At 38.9% G+C, this 25395-nt stretch overlaps 1 protein-coding gene and 1 pseudogene across 4 annotated transcripts in view; one reads left to right on the top strand and one right to left on the bottom strand.

Moving 5' to 3' along the window:
- Positions 1 to 641: 641 nt before the first annotated feature.
- On the bottom strand, positions 642 to 1236 carry LOC114205698 (large ribosomal subunit protein eL19 pseudogene; annotated as a pseudogene).
- A 5420-nt stretch (positions 1237 to 6656) lies between these two features.
- Positions 6657 to 25395, top strand: part of ARMC8 (armadillo repeat containing 8) — a 124576-nt gene continuing 105837 nt past the window's right edge. For all 4 annotated transcript variants that reach the window (XR_003608425.2, XR_003608427.2, XR_003608424.2 and 1 more), the window contains exon 1: positions 6657 to 6950. Coding sequence is in view for 1 of the 4 variants with exons in the window: in XM_028099096.2 (XP_027954897.1) it covers positions 6906 to 6950 (45 nt within the window). In the remaining 3 variants the exon portion in view is untranslated. The remainder of the gene's footprint in view (positions 6951 to 25395) is intronic.

Below are 25395 nucleotides of genomic sequence, written 5' to 3'. Positions count from 1 at the left end.
AACCTCAATATCTCTTGTTTACAAGTTTGATAACTTCCAGATTCCATTCCTGCATTGTAAATGGTGAACAGATCGGCTTTACTTTATCTAACTTGTTACCTTCACGTCTTCATTGTCAAACCCATCTGCCTAATGTGGTCATCATTATTTGGGGCAGAGGTGTCTTTTTATTACCCAGGCAATTCAAAAGATGGTATAACCAACTGAAGACCGGCTGCTTTTATAGTATCTCTTTTCCTATAAATAATTGGAACTCTTGTCCTAGCATTGATTTTAGAGGATCTGTCAGTGTTTCCACATCTAAATACAGAGAAGTGGTGCCGTAGCTGTTCAGTTAGATGAATGTTTATGGACAAGCCAAGCTCTGTGTGGAATATCACTCAGAGCTTTGCCTCGTCTGCTCCTCTTGACACTTCAAGTCAGAGCTTGGGTGCCTCCATGGAAAGGACTTCCATTCTGGTGACGTTTCCCTCCTAGTGGCTGCCTTAGCCCCATACCCTCTTACTTATTATTCTACATTCTAATAACTCCTTTTCTTTTTCTTTCTTTTTTTTTTGGCAGATAAAGATTTGTTTTATTGAATAACTAACTGATCTGTGTTATTGCCAAGGCCACTATGTACAGACAAAAGAGAGGGAGTTTTATTTCTTGGTCTCTTCCTCCTTGGACAGAGTCTTGATGATTCCTCCTCCTTGGTCTGGAGCCGCTCTTCAGGGCGCCTGGGAGCCTCCTTGGTCTTCAATCCGCCAGTCTCAACCTGGTCAGCCAGAAGCTTCTTGCGGGCCTTGTCTGCCTTCAGCTTGAGGATGTGTTCTGTGAGAATCCGCATGTTTTTGAACACCTGACCCTTTGTTCTCAGGGACAGGCTGTGTGATACATGTGGCGGTCCCGTCTTCTTCTTAGATTCACGGTATCTTCTGAGAAGCTGGTGCAGAATTCTCATCCTCCTCACCCAGGTTACCTTCTCAGGCATTCGAGCATTGGCTGTACCTCTTCTCTTACCAGTGCCCTTAGGCCTGCCCCTCCCGTGGGCCAAAGTGTTTTTCTGGCACCGAGCCCAGGAATAGACAGTCACAGGTTTCAGGATGATCAGCCCAACTTTGATCAGTTTTAGGATCTGTTGACAGGAGTTGGCATCAGCGATTTCATTGCTCTCATTGGGGTCCAACCTGATGTTCTTTTTGCCACAGCGAGGACACTGGAGGCAAGCCTCTTCGGAAGCCTGAACATATTCATGCCTGTGGCCACAGTGCCAGAAGGAAAGTCTAATCGCTTATTTTCTTGTCTCTCTTTACCTTGTGCCTGAAAGCTCTGTGAGAACAAGGAATGTATCTATCTTGTTCATAATTGTATTACCCACTCCTGGGCACTGTGCCTGGCACATAGTGGACACCTAGTATATACATTTTGTTGAAAGAATACATTTGCAGGATCCTTGGTCCTCTTTTTAAAAATTATTGTCTAAATGAGTTCCTTGGGGCGCCAGGGTGGCTCAGTCGTTAAGCGTCTGCCTTCGGCTCAGGTCATGATCCCGGGGTCCTGGGATGGAGCCCTACATCGGGCTCCCTGCTCAGCAGGAAGCCTGCTTCTCCCTCTCCCACTCCCCCTGCTTGTGTTCCCTCTCTCACTGTGTCTCTCTCTGTCAAATAAATAAATAAAATCTTTAAAAAAAAATAAATGAGTTCCTTTTTCATTATTAAAGAAAAAAACAATTGCTTAACTCACAGCTACTCAATTTTTTACACTTAAATTCTTCACTGTGTATGAAGGGCATTCTCTTCAGAAAAACAGTACAATTATCAAACTCAGGACAGCTGCAGTGATTAGCAATCATCTACAGATTTTGCTTAGATTTTGCCAACTTTCCCGTTGGTGACCTTTGTAGCAAGAGGGGGGAAATGCTTTTTTCCTTGTCCAGGATTCAACCCCAGATCACAAGTTGCATTTGATTGTCATGTCACTTTAGTCTCCTTTAATCTAGAATAATTTTTCAGCTTTTCTTTTTGTCTTTCATGACAATTTTAAAGGATGTGGTTGTGTTGTTTTGTAGAATGTCCCTCAATTAGGGTTTGTCTGATGTTTCCTCAGGATTACACTTGTGCATTTTTGTCAGGAATACCATGGAAGTGGTGTTGTAGCCTTACCAGTACATCCTATCATAGTGTCTATTTATCCCATTAGTGGTGATATTAATTGCAATCGCTTGAATAACTGGTGTCTACCAAGTTTCTCTACCATCATAAGTCACTTGTGGGAAGATGCTTTGAGACTGGGTAAATATCCTGTTTTTCATTATATTTTCACCAATTAGTGTAAGCATCCATTGATGATTCTTGCTTCAAACATTTATAGCTCACGTGGTTGTCATGTGGTGGCTTTCAAATTCCATCATTTCTTCTATATTTGTAAGTTGGAATTCTACCATAATTTGGTTATAAAAAGAACATTTTTTACTATAATTTCTAATAAAAGACTTTTTCAACACCTTACTAATTCTGCTTTATGCACATGCATATTTTATACCCTCCAAACACCTGATGAATTACTGATGCATTATTTCCCATTGCAAAGCCCTTGTAGATTTTGCTTAATTAAATTAGCTGGTTGCTTAGGTGAGTACTTAGTTGTCCCATGTAGGATAGGCCTGTCAGGTCCCAGGAGACTGTGAGGGCTCTGGTAAGGATTTTGAAATAGAGAAGCCTGTGCCTAAATTGATTCAGCCTCTTATTCATCCCCTAAGCAACCTTAAACAAATTATTGAACCTCTCAGAGTGTCACTTTTATTCCTGTCTGCTTGAAGTTGGGAACCACGTCTTTATACTACCTTGAATCCCCAGTACATACAATATGTGCACAAGTAAACCCACAGTTAGTGACTGTTAAACTGAACTATATCTTCCACACCACCATTACTGCATTTTCTCTTTTTGTTCTAAAGACTCGCCTCTGTTGTCAAATCTTGTTAAAGTTTCTTCCAAAGTCCTTTGGAGGCCATTCAATTTTTTGTTTACATCTATCTTTCTATACTGTATGCTTTCCTCTTTTTGCATAGGTATGTTTCTACTTTCAAAAATTCCGCTTTCTCTATCCTGGCAATTGCACTTAGACATCTATAAATACTTTTCAAATTTCTTTCTGGCTACTTACTTTTTACTTTGCATTACTGTTTTGCCTTATTAAGTTCACACTTTGTTGTCATTATTTTTTCAGAAGTTAATACTGTTCGGGGCGCCTTGGTGGTTCAGTCGGTTAAGTGTCTGCCTTGGGCTCGGGTCATGATCCCAGGGTCCTGGGATCAAGCCCCACATCGGGCTCCCTGCTCTGTGGGAAGTCTGCTTCTCCCTCTGCCCCTCCCCGCTCCTGCTCTCTCCCTCTCTTTATCAAATAAATAAATAAAATCTTTAAAGAAAGAAAAGAAATTAATACTGCTCTGCAATAAGAGCCATGGGAGGATGGGGAGAAATTTCATTCCTGTTTGCAGGGAAGTCAGTGTGGATAGTTCCCTCTTCCCACCACTGTGCCAAAGTTACCTGTTCTGTTGTTGCTGTTACATGAAAGCTGAATCAAAATCTTATCCCGTCAATTTCTACTCATTAATTGGCTTTGAAGAGTATACCTAAGGGTTTTTAGCGGCAAAATTTGACCTAGGAATGAGATTCCTGATCCCCAAGCTTAGAAGTTTGCTAATCAATGCTTCCTTCCCATAAAATGGCTATGTCAGTCTTCTGGAAATAAAATAGGAAAGCCTGAGTAGCAGAGGTGTTGGATGCTCTAGTTACATTCCCTAGCTCCTGTCCACTCTGATTTCAGCCACAGCTGTAATGATGGTTCTTCTGCAAGCTCAGATTCATGCCGTCTATATTGCACTCCAAAATCAAGCCTACAGATTCTGCTTTTCTATACCAGGCTAAGGAAGCCCTCTCTCTTCTGTGCACAAGTACAATCCAGGACAGTTATCAGCCCTGGGGAAACCCTTAACCAATACCGGATGGGAGGGTGGATAAATGCTCCAGCTTCAAGAGGGATATCCAGGGGAGCATTCTGTACATTTTTCAGAGGTCCTCAAGGAGAAAGCAGTGATTTCAATAATGGATCCTTATATTAACTTTTCCTTCTTTCTTTTTTTACTCTCCCTGACCCATCAATTCTGGTCTCTGGAAACATTTCCGAAATAAACTACCTGCACCCAAATCACTGTTCCAGGATCTGCCTGTGAGGGTTACCAAACTAAGTAAAAAATTCATTCAATAAACATTTACCATGATTATTTTATGCTAGGAAGTGAGATAAAAGACCTAGTAGATAAAATTCCTAGTACTTGTCCTGAAGAGTATAATGGGGAGACAAACAAGTAAACAATTACAAAAAAATTACAATATGGGGTGCCTGGGGGGCTCAGTTGGTTAAGTGTCTGCCTTCAGCTCAGGTCATGATCCCAGGATCCTGGGATCCAGCCCCACGTCAGGCTCTCTGCTGGGTGGGGAGCCTGCTTCTCCCTCTCCCTCTGTCTGCCAATCTGCCTGCTTGTGCTCTCTCGTTCTCTTTCTCTCAAATGAATAGATAACATCTTTAAAAATTTACAATATATTGTTGGAGATGCTGTGTTAGTGGCAAGAACATTAAAAATTCATTAAAAAAGGGGGGATCATTTAACTTATACTTGGGGAAGGGGCTTCCTGGAGGATTTGTTGCTTGAGCTAATGGATGAAGCATGGATAAACACAGCTATCACAACTCTATATCGTACAAATGTCAATTGAAAATTCAACTGATACTTTTGTATCCTCTGTTCCAAAGGTTATGACTCTGCTCTCTTATGGTATGCAGTATATGGCATGATTTTAGATGACAAATGGACATTTAAACTTTTTTGTAGTTATTATGTTAATACATACTAGAATAAAAATAAGGAGCACAAAAAACTTGATTTTACAGACTATTATCATTTAGGATGAAGATAAAACTATTTAATGAATTGAAATTGACCTTAAAGAAAAATATTGAGTGAATAATAACACCTGGGTTTAGACTGACAAAGATTGCATGGGTGGTATGCAGATTACTGAAGTTTGGGAAATACTGCAGAAGGAAAAATCTAAAATGAAATTCCTGCTTTCCAGAAACTCAGCAGTTGTTTGGGAACACAGAGCTGTGAGCAAGGATAATTAGGGCTATAATAAATTTGGAAACCAAGTACAGGTTTCCCCCACTATCCAAAATTAGAGAGTTCTTATCAAAACTTTCTAAACCAAAATGACATAAAGTGAAGAGGCAATTACCATTACTTTATATGGAAACATTTAGAAACATTTCTGAGCATTTCCAGACCTGAAAAATAACCTCTTTTGGGCATTTCTGATACCTTAGGACGTATCTTGCTAAGAGATGCACAAAATAAATGGAGATAAAGCACAGGTGTTCACAGACAAGTTCAAAGCTATGGGTGGCTTGATACTGAGATGCTGAACATAGTTCCCAGGGAAGGAGCTTGGGGATGTCATTTTCCCCTGCTGCCTGGGGTTGAGAGCTGCCTTTATAAACGCTCACTGCAAAACAAACTCTAACTGCTATTTTCATTTACTACCTTTTTTCATAAAAGCAAAAATTCTCTTTGGATTTCTTTTGTTAGCAAAAACAGGTTTTAATGTAGAAGGCTTTTCAAGCAAAGTGGCTTAAGGGGAACTTTCTCAAAGAGGGGGATACCTAAACAGGAAGAAGATAGGAAAGCCATGAGGAGCAAAGTGTAGAGGCTACAAGATCAGTTGGAAGGCTATTGCTCTAGTCCATGGGAGAGGTAGTAACAGCTTGAATTAAGGAGTGGCTATAAAAATGGAAAAAAAAAAACCCAAAACAAGTAATGAAACAGGCTCATTGCAACTATTCTATGAAAACTTACTGGTTACAGGCAGTACGCACGTGAAACCTGTCAAGCCAAATGCAGGGCAGTTTTGTACACACACACACACACACACACACACACACACACACGGAGTGGGATAGCTGGATTAATCAATCAGAAAATGTAATTAGAAGGATGTTTTTATTTGGCTTTAGTTACCAGAGCACTTTAGTGCTAATTCTTCAGATGTTTGCCCCCCACTTTTTTTTTTTTAATTTGACTCAGAGGCTGCGGTTATACTAATACATATATAACGCTTTCTACATTCCAGGCATGTTCTAAAGAGCTTTAGTTCTCCGTTTTCATAACCCTTATTTTGTAGAAGAGAAAGCTGAAGCATAAGGAGATTAAGTAACTTGCTGGAGGTAACGCAGCTAATAAGTGAACTAGTAAAGATTAAGCCCAGGCGTTCTTGTTCTAGAGTATCTATTCTTAACACTACACCAGAATAAATGGGTCGGGCAGATTATGCTGAAGACCTGGTTCTGAGACCACAGTCCCTCCATCTGCAAAATGGCGATAATAACAACGCTAGCAGTCTGGTGCAAAAGAGTGAGATAATGAATATGAATGTGAACTTCAAATTACATATGTGATTCCACATACTAACTTTTCATAACAGGAGTACGTGAGCTCCCGCATTGTAACGAGACTGCCTCGCCAGAGCGAGACCCCGCCCCTGTGGCTCCGCCCACCGCGAGCGGCAGGTGGGGCTGGCAGATCTTCTTTGCGCATGCGGAAACTGCTGCCCGCTCCCACCTCTAACCCAGGCTGAGAGTAGCTGCTGTTTCTGGGAGGACGATTCGTGAGGAGGCCCTTGGCGCGGTTTTCCTTTTCTCTCCCTTCTGCGGGCCCTGGCGTACTTCAGCTGTGCCTAGAGCGTGGTGTGTTTTCGTCTACCTGCCCGACTTTCTGCAGAAGGTGCCTTTCGTTGGCCCAATAGTTCCTTGTCGAAAGTGCCGGCCCCCGTGCCGGCACCGGCCGTAGCCGGGTGGGAAGGCTCAAGATGGCGTGCCTGTTGGAGACCCCAATCCGCATGAGCGTCCTCTCGGTGAGTGACCGCCGCAGCTGCCCGCTAGCTGAAGAGCTCGTGCCGGCCCGCAGCATTCGCCCCAAAGGCGGAGTGCCTCCTGCACACCACCCCTTGGGGTGGCTTCCGGCTCAGCTTTGGGCCATGAAGAGAGAGGGTGGGCGGGAGGAATAGACGGGACCGCGACCCAGCCAGAAACGTCTCCAACTCCAGGAGCTTCCACTGGTAGCGTTTCTCGGGTGGCCTCTGGCGGACGCGGTGGTTGGGCGTACGGGCAGCTGGCCCGGTGGCTCGGCTTGGGCTTTGCCAGGTGCTTCACTGAACCTTCCTCTCAGCGTTGCTGCTTCTCCGGGCCGAGCGCTCTGCCCTGTGAGGCGCCGGGCTTGCCGCTGGCCTGGGAAAGAGCGCCCATTCAGCCCCCGGCGGTGTTGGCAAGGAGAGGTGCGGGCACTTTGGGCCCCCACAGCCTGAGAGAGGCCAGACCAGGTCTGTGGCTTCTATCGTGTCCCGACACGGGCTAGAACTGCTTGCTTCTTGGCAACGGGGATTTCATGTCAGCTGCAGCATATCTTAGTGTATGTAGTTATTTAAGCCCCTTTTTTTCGCTCTGCTTTGGAGGTCGCAGCTCGGAGTCTAAAGGAACCTGTGCCTGACCTTACTTTTTTCTTTAAGGGGAGTCAAACGCTGGGGGAAAAAAAGTCAATTTTCCTATTATTGAGAGAAAGGAATGTATTGAGCCGCCAGGAAGTAATATCTAGTTGTTTGGGGTTTTTTCAAGTTAAAAAAAAAATCCAAAATACAACTTTCACTTTTCACTGTATTGCTTTGAGAACCAGGACCCGGAGTGAGTTACTGAGGGATAACTTCAAAGGGTTTTACAACAATTTAGAGCTGTCCAACGAGAGAATAGTCACTTTACCAATTGTCCATTTACTGTTGGAAATAGGCAAAGACTGGTTGGCCATCTTTTAAATTTGTGGAAGCTGTCTGATACTGAGAGGGTGGTTGGATTACAGATTACCTGACTTGTCAGGGTCCTAGAATCTGTGATTCCAGCGAGTTTCTTTTCTCTTCCCTGACTTCTCCCACAGAGACACTCACCTATTTGGAAGCACTTAGAACATTTGCTATATAATTCAGGGTTAGAACACTATGGAATACTGTAGCCTAGATAATTTAATTTGGGGGCGGGGGCCGTCATCCAATTTGTCTCCTGATCGATTTTAGCAGTCCTTTTCCTTATTTTATACAGCTTGGGGAAACACTGTTCATCTAAGTATTGAATCAGGTTAGCCTTTTATTCTACTTCTGTAATACCTAGGAATATTTTGTGGGCAAGCAGGTGAATGACTTTGCCCTCAATATGTTTTTTAAAAAAGTATCCCTCTCAACTGTCCTCAAGTCCCTTTAATTATCTTGTTTATCCTTTATTTCACCTGAAGCTTCTTTACTTTTTATACATTGTCAACTTGTATCATGCATACAATTGAAAATTTTCATTTGTTTCTCTCCCTCAGTAAATAATATTTCCTATTTAATTTTATGCAGAAACTTCTTGAAGAGTATTCCCTACTTCTAGTTGGGATTTCCTTTAGTTCTAATCTCATTGGGGGCTGATGTATTTTTCACAGTCCCAAAGTCTTGTCTGTCAATTCATCAGTTATAGAGCCTTGGGAAATCAGACACGACTGTGGCACCACCTTTTGAAATACAGAGTGCAGATGGAACAGAAAATATAAATCAGAAATTACCTTGAAAATAACTGATTCCTTTAATAGGCTGCTTACTGTGCACCAGTTATGTAAAACACTCTTTAATGTATACTTTTAGGGAATGCAAGGATGAGATCAGAGGTGCCCTCAGGGAAGTCACAGTCGGAATGAGTCCACGACATGATAAACATAATTCAAGCAAGGGGCAAATCATATGGCTTTAGGGTTTCATTCAAGGCCCTTTATACCTTCTCCTCTATGAGAGATCTCATTCACTCTTAAACCTTAACTGTGATCCACTCACATATTACATTGCCAGCCTTGACTTTTTTTCCACATAGTCTTGTATCTTCAATTGGGTGGATGTTACCTGAGACTTCTAACAAAGCACATTCCCTTCTCTTAAGAGGACTTGATTATGACTTTCCATTTCTGTTACTGGTACTGGCTTTCATTGATCACTCTCTGTTAAACGTCTTGGATCATCTTTGGCCCTTACCCTTTTCATGCCCCTATATCTAATCAGTCCTTAAGTTCTGTTGGCTCTTAGTATTTCACACATGTGGCTGTTCCCGTGGCCACCCTTTCATATCATTTTGTGCCTGCATTACCACAGTGTCCTCAGAATTATTTTTACCACTTCTTATGTCTTACCCTCTCAGTTCCAGTCCATTCTCCACAGTAATTTTCCTATAGAAGACATTGGACACACTACGTTCCTGTTTCAATTCTTTAGTGGGTTCCTATTGCCGAAAGGTTGATAATCATGTTCAACTTCGGATATAAGATTCTTTGTCCTCTGCATGAACCTTCTCTCCCATATAAACTGGCTTTCTCAAATTGAAGTGATCTTGGGTTCTTCCAAACCCAGTAGCTCTTACTGTTTGCCTGCTCATTTGTACATATGAATTATAGCTTTGTATGGATTCATTCATGTAATATATTTTGAACTTCTGTCATTTGCCAGGCATGTGGCATTGGGTTTGGGAATGCAGTGGTGAGTGGCATAGACCTGTTTTTGCCCTTTGGAAATTTTAGCCTAATGGGGAAAATAGATATCAAATCATTACACAGTTCTTTGTGAATGGTGATTAGTGTTATGAATGAAAAATATAGGGTGCTGTATGAGCATGTAGTAGGGGAACCTGGTCTAATGGAGAGGGCAATGAGGAGAGCTAGGGAGGATTTCCCTGAAGAAGCGACAATGAACTGAGAGTTCAAGGATGGTTAAGAACTAACTAGAAAAATTAGTGTTCCAGGCAAAGGAAACTGCTTTTGCAGAGGCCCTGAGGCCTTTAACAATTGTTCTATTTTCTTAGTAAATTAATTCAGAGGTAAGTGCTTGACCTTTTTCTTAACCCCACTGCTATTTATAGCACTATGTCTTGCATATACTAGGTATTCAGTAAATGTTTGGTTGAACTATTTTGGGGAGTCGAACAAACTCTCCAGCTATCTTTCTAGGCTGCACCATGATCATCCCTATCCATCTTTGGTTTGCACTTTGGTTTGCATTACCCTTTTCAACAAATTTATAAATTCTCCCATGTTTCCCAAACTCTTGGATGATTTTAACATTGATTGGATTGTTTAAAACTTTTTATTCTGAAGTAATTATAGATTCATGGGAGGTTGCAAAGATAATACAGAAAGATCCCTGTGTATGCTTGGCCTAGTTTCCCCCGTTGGTTACATTTTATGTAACTATAGTACAATATCAAAACCAGGAAGTTGATACTGGTATAAGTATATGTATAGTTTTGTATCATTTTGTCACATGAGTATAGTATAGCCATCACCACAGTCAAGATACAGAATTAGTCTATCACCACAAAAATCTCCCTTATGCTACCTCTTTGTAGTCAAACCTGCCTACCCCCTGCCCACTAACCCCTGGTGACCACTAATTTCCATCTCTAATTTTGTCATGTTCCATGTTACATAAATACAGTATGTGATCTTTTGAGATTGGCTTTTGTCATTCAGCATAATGACCCTGAGATCCATCCAAGTTGTATCAATAGTTCTTTTTTACTGCTAAGTAGTATTCATGGTATGGATGTCACATTTTAGCATAAACCTATTAGAGATTTTGGTTATTTCCAGTTTTTGGCTGTTATAACCTGCAGTGAACAATCATGTACAGGTTTTTACGTGGACATAACTTTTCATATCTCTGAGATTAATGCCCAGGAGTGTAATTGCTAGGTTGTATGGTAAATGTTATGTTTAGTTCTTGAAGAAACTGACACTTTTCTAGAGAGGATGTACCATTTTACATTCCCATCAGTAATGTATGAGAGATCCAGTTTCTGTGCACCTTCACTAGCATTTGGTATTGTCATTTTTTTTTATTTTAGCTGTTCTAAATAGATGTGCAGTGATAACTCATCATGATCCTCATTTGCATTTTTGCAATGATAAGTAGTGTCAAAAATATTTTCATTACTTGCCATCCATATTTTATTGAATATAAAGAACTATTTTAGTGAAGTAGTTCTTCATATCCTTTTGCCCACTTACTAATTGGGCTGTTTGTGTTTTGACTGTTGAGTTTCAAAAGCTCTTTATAGATTCTAGGTATGAGTCCTTTGTCAAATAGGTGCTTTGCAAATATTTTCTCCCAAGTTTGTAGCTTATCTTTTCATCCGCTTAACCATAGGTTAAAAAATGAACTTTGATCTCGACTTCACAGCTTATACAAAAATTAATTCAAAATGGATCATAAGATTTAATTATAAAGCATAAAATGAAACTTTTAGAATAGACAAGAGAAAATCTGCAGAACCTTGGACTTGATGAAGAAGTCTTAGACATAACACCAAAACCATGACCTATTTAAAAAATTTTTTTAATTAAAAATTAGTAATTGGACTTAACCAAAATAAAAATTTATCTTTGTGAAAGACTCTGTTAAGAGGATGATTGCATTTCACTTTGGTCAATTTCTAATGATTTGAGAGAGACAAGGTAATAAAATTTTATTGAATAGCATCATAGGCTGGTATAGACAGCTAAGGCATCTATTAATTTTAATTGTCTCCTTTACAGTGTTTTCCTAGTGCCATTATGCCTTTTTGACAAGCAGCTAGTAGAACTGTACAGGGTATTCCAAGTTTGAGTATGCCTTGATTTTGTTCTGTTCTTGATAATTATAAACATTTGTTGGCCTTAAGCTGCGTATTGATTTGCTCTCTTAACATGGACAGCTGACAGTAGGAAAAATTTTTATGTGGCATTAAGGTCAGCTATTACTATAAGCATGAACTTGGCCTCTCTTGGTTTTTAGTAATAAATGCAAAGTAAAATCTCGTCAGCACATTTTAAAGTTTGCCATTAATTCACTCCACAAAGCACCAGGAAGCTCAGGGTATGTTAGGAGGTGTTCCTAACAGGAATTTAACAGTATGAACTTCCAAATCTTTACTGGCAATGTGTGAGGAATGGGAGATGCTCGTTGTATGTTTCCAGGCATTGTGTTGTCTCTTTAAGGGAAGATTGCCACCTGCATTCAGACACTGGGTGCTCAAGTTTTTTAAGCTTGGGGTGCCTGGGTGGCTCAGTCGTTAAGTGTCTGCCTTTGGCTCGGGTCATGATCTGGGGTCCTGGGATCGGGCTCCACATCTGGCTCCCTGCTCAGTGGGAAGCCTGCTTCTCCCTCTGTCTGCTTCTCCCTCTCCCCACCCCCTGCTTGTGCTCTCGCTATCTCTCTCTTTCAAATAAATAAAATCCTAAAAAAAAAAAAAAGTTTTTTAAGCTTTACCAAGAGTTAGAAACACCTTAGTGTAGGGTCTTTCTATTTTACTTGGAGGTCTGTCTCCTCTCTCCTCCCATTCTCATTAAGAATTTCAAAATAGTGCCAGGAGCCAGGAATTTCAGTGGTTTTGACTTGTATCTTTTTCACTCCTGATTTGGCAATTGCTTTGCAGTGCCATCTGTCATGTTGGCTTCTGCATAAAGAAATGGAGTTATTGACAAAAATTCCTGTTACCTTCTGGAAACTAGAGAACAGCTGTCTTCACTGAACAGTGGTGCCATGATCCCTGGGACTATTTAGATAGGAATGAAAGGTATTCCTAATAAGAACCATTTTGCAGAAACAGCCCCCACTTGTCACTTTGTTAAAGGAAAACTGTTTTACTCTTTCTATAAAATCAGAAGAACAATGAGTTAGCTACATTCTCCAGTATATTCATAATACAGTTATTGGAGGAGGGGGAATGATAAGAGAGTATATGCTGCCTCATGAAAATGAAAAGTTGTGGTCCAGTGGTAAGAGTTTCCAGCTTATAGGATCTATTAATATTTGGTGGTCTTTACCACCTGCAAAATTTAAGGGTGCCTGGGTGGCTCAGTTGGGTAAGTGGCTGCTTTCGGCTCAGGTCATGATCTCAGGGTCCTGGGATCGAGCCCTGCATTGGGCTCCCTGCTCGCAGAGAACCTGCTTCTCCCTCTCCTCCCTGCTCATGCTCTCTTTCACTGCCTTTCTCTCTCTCAAATAAATAAATAAAATCTTTAAAAAAAGAGTGTTTTAAGAATTTATTAAGCTTTCAGAAAGTTATAGGTGGTCACTGATTGAATAAGGGGAATGAGGAAAAGAGTCATGATCATGATCAAACATGACTGATGGGATTTTTACCTTTACAACTAGGTGGTATCATCTACTGAGGATTAGGAGAGGAACATGTTAGGGAAGTAAGAAGAAAAAATAAGTTTCATTTTAGACATGCTGAGTTTGCAGTGTTTTCTGGACATCGTTTTAGAGGTGTCAAATAGGCAGTTGGATATTCTGGAGTGTTTTTCATACTGCCAAGCAATTCTCTAGTTCTCTATGGACCCCAGCTAGGTGTGGTACAATTTAACTCAATTCTGACACTGTTTACCTGAAGATAGAGTCAGATCCCACAGGTAAAGGGTTCAGTCCTACAAGACTGCCCCTCTTCAGGCACCAGTTGCAAGTGCAGGTTGTTCTTCTGTGCCTCTGACCAATCAGCTGTAAATCAGAGGTTCTCACAACACCCTCCTTGGTTTCGATAATTTATTAGAATGGTTCACAAAGCTCAGGAAAATCTTTACTTATGTTTGCCAGTTTATTATAAAGGATACAGGTGAACAGCCAAATGATGAGGTGCATAGGGCAAGATCCAGAGGTGTCCCAAATTCAGGAACTTCTTTCCCCATGGAATTGGGGTATGCTACCCTCCTAAGACATGGATGCATTCACCAGCCTAGAAGTTCATCAGATTTTATTGAGCTTTAATCTCCAGCACTCCCCCCCGCCGCCCGCCCCACACACCATTTTACCCCTTCCCAGAGATTTTACCCCTGGGTAGGACTAGAAGTTCCATCCCTCTAATAACATGGTCTTCTGGTTACCAGTCTCATCCTGAGGCTCTCTTGGGGTCCTAGGGCCTAATTGTTCAGTAGCATAAACTTAGGTGTGCTCCAAGGGGAATCCTTATGAATAACCAAAGACACTCCTATCACTTAGGAAGTCCCAAGCGTTTTAATAGCTTTGTGCCAGGAACCGGGACAAAGACCACATATATTTGTTATACCACACACATAAAGATCTAGAGCTTAAACCTGGGGTGATCATTATTTGGGAGTCATCACCATATTGATCAGTGGTTCTTCCTTTTTAAGGATAAGAGTCTCAACATCCTCTTCCCCAGAAAAACATGCATCTGCCTAAAGAATCACATAATTTCAATTGGCTCACGATTCCCTAAAACCTACACATCAGTCTTAAGTTAATAATTCCTATTTTTTTTTACTGTTCCCAAAGTCAGTCACAAAAACACATATAGCAAAATTTAGAAGTCATTTACATTCATTTTTGAATGGTAAAATTTGTAACAATAATAAGGTTTTAGAACTCATATAAGGTATCATGTGGGGACTTGGCTCTGAAGAACCATACTCTTGTGCTCAGAGTATGCCGGTGATCTTCTATGAGGTGTACTATCTCTACAGAAAGGGTTTTGTGTAGCAGATGGTATAGCAGGCCTGGGGGAAAAGGGTAGATTAGCTGGAGATCCACACTAGGACAAAGTAAGATACTCGGGGGTCTGGACACAGGCAAAGTGGAATAGACAGATTACAAGTGGCCCATGATAGTGGCATGATTGTCACAGGCCACGGTGTAGATTATGGGTTAGACAGATCCTTAGTGGTACTTTAGTAGGGAAGCTAATGCATGAATAATTGTTGGAAGTGGTGGGCTGAGTCTGAGTCAAGCACCATGGATAGCTCCGAGGCAACGGTGTTCACTGTTTCTATGAATCTGAAGCAAATAAGCCCCCCCCCCCCTTTTTTTAAATCAGGAGACACAGCTAGCCTGTCTGGACACTGCCACTTACAAGGTGTACCGTGAAAGATGGCACCCAGGATCTCTAAGTCATTATATGATTTCAATCTTGAATAATAATTTAAACTATTCTTGTGGTCCACTCATGTATGAATAGCCTCACTCTGTTTTGTCAAGATATGGGAGCAAGCATTTGAATACATTCTAGTGGATTTCCTGGGCTATCTTATCATCTTGGGAGGCATTTAAGTGAACTTCAGCCAACCCAGAGAGTATCTCAGTCTTTGTAAAACTCCTCACAACTCTTGTCATTCCTATGCCCCAAAGATAGTTTTTGCCTCCTTGGACTTCCACGTTATGCTGCTTTGTACCATTGATCCTTACTTAGTTCCTTTTCTCTATCTGAAAGGATATCTTCTTGGTCCTCAGTCTTCAGACATTCCCATCTACATTGAAAAGTAAGTGAATAGAAGTTAATAGTGAGAAGGAACCTTAACGATCATCCAGACCCAAACAACTCCTTGTGATTTGACCATACTTTCAAAGCATAAACATTGCGGTACCTGATTAGAAAGAGGCATGAATGCTAAATTGCTTTCAGTTCTTGTGACCACCAAAGCATGTTTATAGCAATTGTTGATATTATAAAAAAGCTATAATATTTTATTTCATTAAAAACTCAGTACCAAAAAGGTAAAGGCTACTCTTCGTATCCTCTTTAATCTAACTGTGCTCTGGTTTTTAAATTATGAAAAAAAAATCCCTCTTTGTGTGAGTGTAAATTATGGAGTCTTTGGAAGAAATCTGCAGATAATCTGTAGTTGATTCTTGTCATTTTTTTAAATTAGGAAAACAGAACTAGAGAGGCAGACTTGCCCACTGTATATGCTGTGATATAAAGTGTCAGAGCCATATATCTAAACACCTAATTAAAAAAAACAAAACAAAACTGTGTGCACACCCTTACATTTTAGAATTTTATTTTCAAACTCTGAGCACTGATTTATTGAAGTGTTTCCTTAACATGTAAAGTCCAGTTTTCAGTCTTATTTATTGAGAGTTCAGGGTTGCCTCTTATCCAGGTAGATTAAGTTTAAAATTATGTATTTAAGTGTTTTCATGATTGCATTTGTGAAATTTAAGGCTGATTATATTCTAGGAGTCTCAGTTGCCATTTTATAAGCCTTCCAAAGTTGCTAGTGGCGGCAAAAAAGTTTTATCCCATGATTAAAAAAAAAAAAAGAATAAAAATACCTGCAAAAGTCCTATGTGACAGGTCTGAAAGAATTTGAATGAGAATCTGATTGAGTTCTAATGAGGCCAGAAGTTTACCAGAATTCAAAAAGTAAAAGAAAAACAGCAAAACACCAAAATCTTGGGTTTTGAATAGTACATGGGCATTTTCTTCTCATTTTTCTTCCTTTTGGAGGCAGGTGGGAATCTTGGAATATATAGGAAGGGCATGCTAGCTATCTGCAAGGAAAAGGTCAGTCTTTGTTGATGATTTTATTTTTTTGTATTGTCCCAGATAGAAGGATTTTTTTGCCCTCAAAATTAAGAAAGAATTATCTAGCAGTTAATTTTCTTTAATAGTGAAATAAACTGTCTCGCAGAAGAATACTGTGTATCACCAGAACTCTTCAAACAATGGTGAGGCAGTATTTAGAATTTTGTGAATTTATCTCACCAGAAAAAGCAGAATAAAGGGGGAGACATAATTTGAAATTAAGGCAGAGTTTAGTAAAATACTTTGAAAGTATTGATTTCAGGGGCACCTGGGTGGTGCAGTCAGTTAAGCGTCCAACTCTTGGTTTTGGCTTAGGTCATGATCTCAGGGTCCTGAGATTGAGTCTACGTTGGGCTCCACACTCAGCGTGGAGTCTTCTTGGGACTCTCTCTTCCCCTCTCTCTGCCCCTCCCCACCGCCTGCTCGCTCTCTGTCTCTCTCTAAAATAAATAAATGAATCTTTCAAAAAAAAAGGATTGATTTCTGATATTCTGGATTATGGCAGCCCTAGTCTCTTTAGGGACAAATACAAACTTATCAAGTGTCCCTGGGCTTTAAAATGAATAATTGCAAATTTGTGACTGATCTAAGCAGTACACTTATTTGGCATTTCAGAAAATTACCAGAGTGACAAAAGAAAGCATTTTTTTGAACTGAGAGTTTTGTTGGAGGTGTCAGAAAATCAAATTTTGGTTTCACATTATTCGGGAAATGGGTAAGAGATTCTGGCATTCCCAGTTGACTAGAACATTAAGAGCTGGTTCAGTTGGTGGCTCCCAACACTGCCAGACTCCACACCCCCTTTTTAAACATACTTTATAGTGTCTCCTTGGCTATCCTGAAGTGAAATTCATTGATAAGTTAACCGTTCTCACATGTTACTTTTATTTTTAAAGGTATTATTTATTTATTTATTGAGTGCGAGTGAGGGGAGGGACAGAGGGAGAGAGAATCTCAAGCAGGCTTCAGGCCTAGTTCGGAGCCCAATGCAGGGCTGGATCTCATGACCCTGAGTTCATGACCTGAGCCAGAATCAAGAGTCAGATGCTTAACTGACTGAGCTACCCAGGTGCCCCTCACGTGTTACTTTTAATGAATTGGCATTATGGGCGCCTGGGTGGCTCAGTCAGTTAGGTGTCTGCCTTTGGCTCAGGTCATGATCCTGGCGTCCTAGGATTGGGCCCTATCCACCCCTGCCATGTTGGGCTTCCAGCTCAGCAGGGAGTTTGCTCCCTCTTCTTCTCCGCACTTCCCCCACTTGTGCTCTCTTGTGCTCTGTCTTGCATGCTCTCTCTCTCTTTCTCAAATAAAATCTTAAAAAAAAAAAATAGAGTTGGTATTATGCCCCAGGTGGTATTAAGGGAGAAAGAGCAGGAAACAATATAATTTGAATACTACTCAGGTACTACTATATTAGAAAGAAGTGATTACCGGTAGTGATATATTTGCAGATGTACTAATTTGGCTGTGACTATGACTGCTACGCTACAGGCTGATATAAATAGGATGTTAACAATTACTTAAATACAATAAGTGGTGTTGTTTTTAATGTGACTTTCTTAAATGAACAGTTTTTGGTAAAGTTCCTAACAAGATAAAGTACAACTTTTTCCTTATTCATATGGGAGTTACATTCGTGGGAAAATGTACTGTAAAATACAAAACATATTTTGTGTTTATGTGTAGAATGGAGTTAGATTCTAGGCTCATAATTTTTTAAAATTTTGTTTGTGCCCTACATGACTGCATAGTGGAAAGTCTTTTAGATGTGGGACCATTGTCCCGTGCATGGCAGAACATCCAGCCAGCTCCCATAGTCCTTGCCTACTAGATATCAGTAGTACTTGTCATTTTGACAACCAGAATCACATGAATTTATAAAATATGTCCTGGGGAATAGTGCTGTTCCTGTTTAGAACTGTTGAGAACCTGGGACTTTCTGAGTGGTTTATCTTAGTGTATTTCCCTCTTTCTCTCCTGCCCTTTTCCCTCCCCCCAGCTTGTAAGAGTGTATAGTATAAGGACATGGAAATAAAATGTGCTATTAAACGTTTTTCCCCGTAGTGTGTATAGTCCTCTAATATTCCTATTTATCACATTTATTGCTTTTTGTCTTTCTCCCCTTGCTGAAATGTAAGCTCTGCAAAGGTGGGTTGGGGGGTGGAGGGGTGTCTTTGTTCATTACCTCGAACAAAAGTGCCTGCATAGTTGTTTAAATATTTGTTAACTGAATTAAAGGGTACAACTTCAGCTTTGTTTTGGATTCCCAAGTGTATACTATATCATTATAATACTAAATTGCATTTCTCAAAAGCACCACATTGCTTCAGAACTCTCTTGTGCATGTATTAGGCTCTCCACCTAGAGTCCTTGTCTTTTTTTCCCTCCCTTTTTCACCTAGCAAAATAATACTGGTTTTTCAGATTAATCATCCTCACTGCTTGGGCATCACCTCCCATTCCACCCCTAACTTTAGTACTTAATTATATCTTCAACTTTCTTTTTATCTTGTATCCACTTACTACATTTATCCTGTGTTATAAGTTACACTTGTAAGTTACAATATCTCTGTTTTCTTTCTGTGCTTTGAATGCCTTGAGGGTAAGGGACTTTTATCTCTTACCAGCACCTAGCATAATGCCTGATAAATTAAAGATATTCACATGTTGAATTTCAGCCTGAAATAGGTTTTAAATGGAATCTTCATAGAGTTCAAACATTTTATATTTTTAGTTGTGCTTCTTTCATTTCTCCCCAAAACTAAGATTTATCCTTACGGTGCTGAATGATGAGCATTATGAACAATTTTATCTGGAAGTTTCTAGTAATTTGTGGAATTAATTGAGATACTAAATTTCGATTGGCAATTACTAATTTAAACATTTCCTAGGGGTCAGAATTTCCCATTGAGAATTGTTAACATTTTTATTTATAAAAATCATGTAAGTGAGAAAATAGATACGAAAATGTTTTGTAAACTGTAACATACTAAACAAGTGTCAGATATTATAAAACTATCTCCCTTTTCTTCTGGGTTGTTTGTATGGGAGGGAGAACACTACACATTGATTACTTAAACTATAACTGGTATTCTTAACTGTGATTTTATGTTCTCTCTGAGTCCATAACACCTACAGTTATGGACATTTTAAAAATGCACATATTATACATTTTTAATGGTTTTTAAAAATCTCAAATAATGAAAGTTTAGGTTTTTAAGTTCAGCACTCAGATGCATATTTATTTCTTGCTAAGTACTTAGCTTGCTCTGGGAAAAAGGCATCAGGTAAGAAAAGGTATCTTTGAAAAAACAAACAAAAAAGTATCTGAATAATTAGGCTTTAACCATGAATATAAACAAGGGAATCATTAATTTACTCATTAAAGCAATTATCTTTTTTGTACAAAAATAGAATTTCCCTGAAATCATTATTTGGATGGTGCTTTTACATGGAGTTTTCCTGTATGTTCTCTCATTTGTTTCACATTCTATGAGGCAATGTCACCATTTTACAATTGAAGAAATAGTCTCAAATTTTTATTTTTGCCCTAAGTCACAAAGCTAGTAAGTAATAGAATGAGAACTCAAACCCAAGTCTTCAAATGACAGATCATTTGTTCTTTCTACCACACAATTCTTGAGTATGTTAGAAATAAAGAACATTGGGTGCCTGGGTGGCTCAGATGGTTAAGCATCTGCCTTCGGCTCAGGTCATGATCCCAGGGTCCTGGGATCGAGTCCCGCATTGGGCTCCCTGCTCCTTGGGAGCCTGCTTTTCCCTCTGCTTCTCTCTCTCTCTGTCTCTCATGAATAAATAAATAAAGTCTTTAAAAAAAAAAGAAATAACATAATATTTTAATGAAATGTACATATGGCAAGACTTCCTTGCCAAATGAAATAAGTAGTTTGATATTTTCTTATTAACACTGTTACTCTTCATTTTCTAATAAACTCATTGTTTTACTTCAAATTTTAAAACAGCAGTTGAACACTTTTATAGTTCTTAATTTTTAAGTTAAATCCCATACATGGCAAGTCTGGAATTTAGTAATTTGGCTTCAAAACCCTTTCTTAAGGATGTGTTTTTTTTTTTCAAATGACAGGGATTTGTTTATTTTCATATATTGAGATATAATTGGCATAAAGTATTATATTAGTTCCAGGTGTACAGCATAGTGTGAAATGGTCACCAAAATATGTCTAGTTACCATCTGTCCCCTTACAAAGTTATTGTTAGTGTTATTGACTCTATTTCCCATGCTTCATGCTGTATATTACATCCTGTGACATATATTTATTACTGGAACTATGTATTTGTTGATTTCCCTCATGCATTTGGCCTGCTGCCAACCCCCCCCATTAATCTCTTCTATCTATGAGTTTGGATTTCATTTTGTTTTGTTTTTTAGATTCCACATATAAATGAAAACATGAATTATTTGTCTTTATCAGACTTATCTCACTTAGCGTTATACCTTCAGGGTTCATCCATGTTGTCACAGATGCCATGATTTCATTCTCTTTTATGTCTGAGTAATATTCCATAGTATATACCGTTGATTGACCCTTGAACAACATGAGGGTTGGGACACTGATCCCCCCGCCATGCAATCAGAAGTCCACATACAACTTTTGACTCCCTGCAAACTTAACTACTACTAGCCTATTTTTGAACAGAAGACTTACTGATAACATGAACAGCCTAATATCACATATATTGTATATATTATATACTGTATTCTTACAATAAAGCAAGAGAACAAAATATTAGAATAAGGATGAAAAATACATTTATAATACTATTAAAAAAATCTGACATAAGTGGACCTGTGAAATTCAAACCCTTGTTGTTTAAGGGTCAGTTATACATGTTACATCTTCTTTATCCATTAGTACATTGAATACTTAGTTATTTTTCATACCTTGGCTATTGTAAATAATGCTGCAGTGAACATAGGGGTGCATATATCTTTCTGAATTAGTGTTTTTGTTTTCCTCACCTAGATACCCAGTAGTGGAATTGCTGGATTATGTGGTAGCTCTATTTTTAGTTTTTTGAGGAACGTTTATACCATTTTCCATGGTGCCTGTACCAATTTATATTCTCAGCAGAGCACAAGGATTCCCTTTTCTCCACAGCCTTGCCAACACTTATTTCTTGTGTTTTTTATTCTAGCCATTCTGACAGCTGTAAGGTGATATCTCATTGTAGTTTTGATTTGCATTTTCCTGATGATTAATGATTTTCAGCATCTTTTCATATGCCTGTTGGCCATCTATATGTATTCTTAGAAAAATGTCTATTCAGATCCTCTGCCCTTTTTTTAAATTGGCTTGTTTTTTTTTAACTGGGTTATATGAGTTCTTTGTGTATATATTAGATATCAACCCCTGATAGGATATATGATTTGCAAATATCTTCTCTCATTTAGTAGGTTGCCTTTCTGTTTTGTTGATGGTTTCTTTTGCTGTGCAGAAGCTTTTTAGTATGATGTATTCACATTTGTTTACTTTTGCTTTTGTTTCTGTTGCCTTTGGAGTCAGATCTAAACAAACATTGCCAAGACCATTGTCAAGTAACTTTACTGCCTATGTTTTCTTATAGGAGTTTTATGGTTTTAAGTTGTACATTCGTTTTTAATCTATTTAAAGTTTTATATATAGTGTAAAATAGCTGTCCAGTTTTATTATTTTGCATTATAGCTATTCAGTTTTCCAACATAATTTAGAAACTGTCCTTTCCCACTGTATGTTCTTGGCTCCTTTGTTGTAAGTTGATTGACCATATATAATTGGGTTTATTTCTGGGCTCTCTGTTCTGTTGATCTACTTGTGTTTTTGTGACATTACCATACTGTTTTGATTACTATAGCTCTGTAGTGTAATTTGAAACCAGGGAGCATGATACCCCTGGCTTAGTGTTTTTTTCCTCTCAAGGTTGTTTTGGCTATTCGAGGTCTTTTGTGGTTCCATATAAATTTTAGACTTACTTGTGCTCATTCTATGAAAAATGTCATCAAAATTTTAAGAGATTGAACTGAATCTGTAGAATGCTTTCAGTAATATGGATATTTTGACAATACTGATTTTTCCACTTTACGAGCACAATATTTTTCCATGTATTGGTATCTTTGGTTTCTTTTGCCGGTGTCCTATAGTTTTCAATGTATGGGTCTTTGACCTCCTTGGTTAAGTTTATTACTAGGCATTTTTTTCTTTTTGTTGTAATTATAAATAGGATGGTTTTCTTGACTTCTCTTTCTGATAGTTCATTATTTGTTTTTGTGTATTAATTTTGTATCCTGCAAGTTTATTGAATTCCTTTATTAGTTTTAATAGTTTTTTGGGTGTAATCTATGGATTTTCTATATATAGTGTTATGTTTAGATTCCTTTCTTATTTTGTGTATTTACCATAAGTTTTTGCTTTGTGGTAACTGCGAGGTTCACATATATCATCTTGTGTATGTGATAGTCTATTTTAAATTGATAGCAACTTAAATTTGAACACATTCCAAAAGTTTATATTTTTACTTTCTCCCACCCCACATTTTATGCTTTTGATGTCACTTTCTACATCTTTTTATTTTATGTATCTCTTGGCTAATTATTATAGGTTTAGTTAATTTTATCGTGTTTGTTTTTTAACCTTCTTAGTAGCTTTATACGTGATTAATACACTACCTTTACTACATATTTACCTATTTCAGTAAGAATTTTTGTATACTTTCTTGTTATTCGTGTCATTTCTTTTCAGTTTAAAGAAGTCCCTTTAATATTTCTTGTAAGGCTGGCTTAGTAGTGATGAACTTTTTTAGCTTTTGTTTGGAGAACTATCTCTCTTTCAATCTGAATGATAATCTTGCTGGGTATTCTTGGTTGGAGATTTTTATCCTTTCAGCACTTTGAAAGTGCTGCCTTCTGGTTTGCCACTGCCTTCTGGTTTGCAAAGTTTCTGCTGTGAAATCTGCTGATAACCTATGGGATTTCCCTTGAACATAACAATTTTGCTTTTCTCGTGCTGCTTTTAAGATTCTGTTTTTAACTTTTGACATTTTAATTATAATTTGTCTTAGTGTGGCTCTCGTTGGTCCATTTTCTTTGAAACTCTCTAGGTTTCCTGGACCTGGATGTCTGTTTCCTTCTTTAGGGGAGCTTTCAGCCATTATTTCTTCAAATAAGTTTTTTGTCCCTTTATTTTCTCCTTCTGGGATCTCCTGTAATGCAAGTGTAATTCCACTTGATGTTGTTCCAGAGGTTCCTTATTTTCATTTTTTTAAATTATTTTTTTCTTCTGAGGGTTGCTGGAGTGGTGGGAGGTGGGAGGGATGGGGTGGCTGGGTGATAGACATTGGGGAGGGTATGTGCTATGGTGAGCGCCGTGAATTGTGCAAAACTGTTGAATCACAGATCTGTACCTCTGAAACAAATAATGCAATATATGTTAAGAAAAGAAAAAGAAGAAGATAGCAGGAGGGGAAGAATGAAGGGGGGTAAATCGGAGGGGGAGACGAACTATGAGAGTCGATGGCCTCTGAAAAACAAACTGAGGGTTCTAGAGGGGAGGGGTGTGAGGGGATGGGTTAGCCTGGTGATGGGTATTAAAGAGGGCATGTTCTGCATAGAGCACTGGGTATTATGCACAAACAATGAATCATGGAACACTACATCAAAAACTAATGATGTAATATAGGGTGATTAACAGAACAATAAAAAAATTTAAAGAGAAAAAAATAAAAAATAAAGGGGTCAATTTATTAAAAAAATTATTAAAAATTTATAAAATTTATTTAAAAATTTTATTTTTTATAAATTTATAAAAAAATTATAATTTTTTTAAAAAATTTATAAAAAAATATTTTTTTCTTTTTGCTGCTCTGTTTGGGTGAGTTCCATTGATTTATCTTCCAGCTCACTGATCTATACTTCTTCCACTGTATTGAATCCCTCCAGTATATTTTTCAGTTCAGTTATTGTATTCTTCAGCTTTGTGACTTCTCTTTGGTAGTTTCTCTTTGTTGAAGTTCTCTCTGTGTTCATCCATTCTTTCAAGTTTGATGAACATTTTTATGACCATTATTTTGAATTCCTTATCAGGTAGATTACTTGTCTCCATATCATTAAAGTCTTTTTTCTGAGGTTTTGTCTTGTTCTTTTGTTTGAAACATATTTCTCTGTTTCCTCATTTTGTTTGACTCTATGCATTTGTTTCTGTCAGGCAAAACAGCTACCTTTCTCAGTTTTGAAGGAGTGTTTCCCCCCGCCAAGATCTTATTTATTTATTTATTTATTTGAGAGAGAGCATGCATGTGAGCAGAGGGGAGGGGCATAGAGAGAGGGAGAAAATCTCAAGCAGACTCTGTGCTGAGCACGGAACCCAGTGTGGGGCTTGATCCCACGACCCTGAGATCACAACCCGAGCTGAAACCAAGAATCAGCCACCCAACCGACTGAGCCACCCAATCGCGCCTTGAAGGACTGGTTTTAGGTAGGTTCTGATCCTTCTTCTTCAACCTTGCCCGAGCTCTTGGTTGTTTCTTGCACCTTTGTGATTGTCCAAACTGCCTGATTTAATCTTGATATGCTGCCATTGTTGTGGATGTGCCAAGACTTATCAGCTATCCAAGAGAAGGAATCTCTTTTAGCATTTAGTTTCAGGCTGATTGGAAGCCAGACCTTTAGGCAGCAGCTTTTCAAGTGTGCAAGTATATGCAGTCCTGTGGGGCTGCAATTGTAATTCCTGTGGGCCTCTAGACCAGAAAATCTGGAGGTGTCTCCAGGGCAACAGTTGAAAAGTCTGGGCTCCAGACAAGTGTATAAACTCCTTCTTGGGGAGTCTTGTGGTATTTCCCTGGGAGTGCGTTTTTAGCCTCTAGATGTGTGGGGAACTTGATGCCTATCCTTCAGGCTAAAGCACTGGGCTAAGCAAATAGCCTT

The sequence above is a fragment of the Eumetopias jubatus genome, unplaced genomic scaffold (assembly GCF_037043125.1).
Source record: "Eumetopias jubatus isolate StellerSeaLion01/CBP00866 unplaced genomic scaffold, mEumJub1_p1.0 scaffold_1, whole genome shotgun sequence".
Lineage (NCBI taxonomy): Eukaryota > Metazoa > Chordata > Mammalia > Carnivora > Otariidae > Eumetopias > Eumetopias jubatus.
Note: the sequence above shows the minus strand (reverse complement) of the source record. Positions and strands in the feature narration are given on the sequence as shown.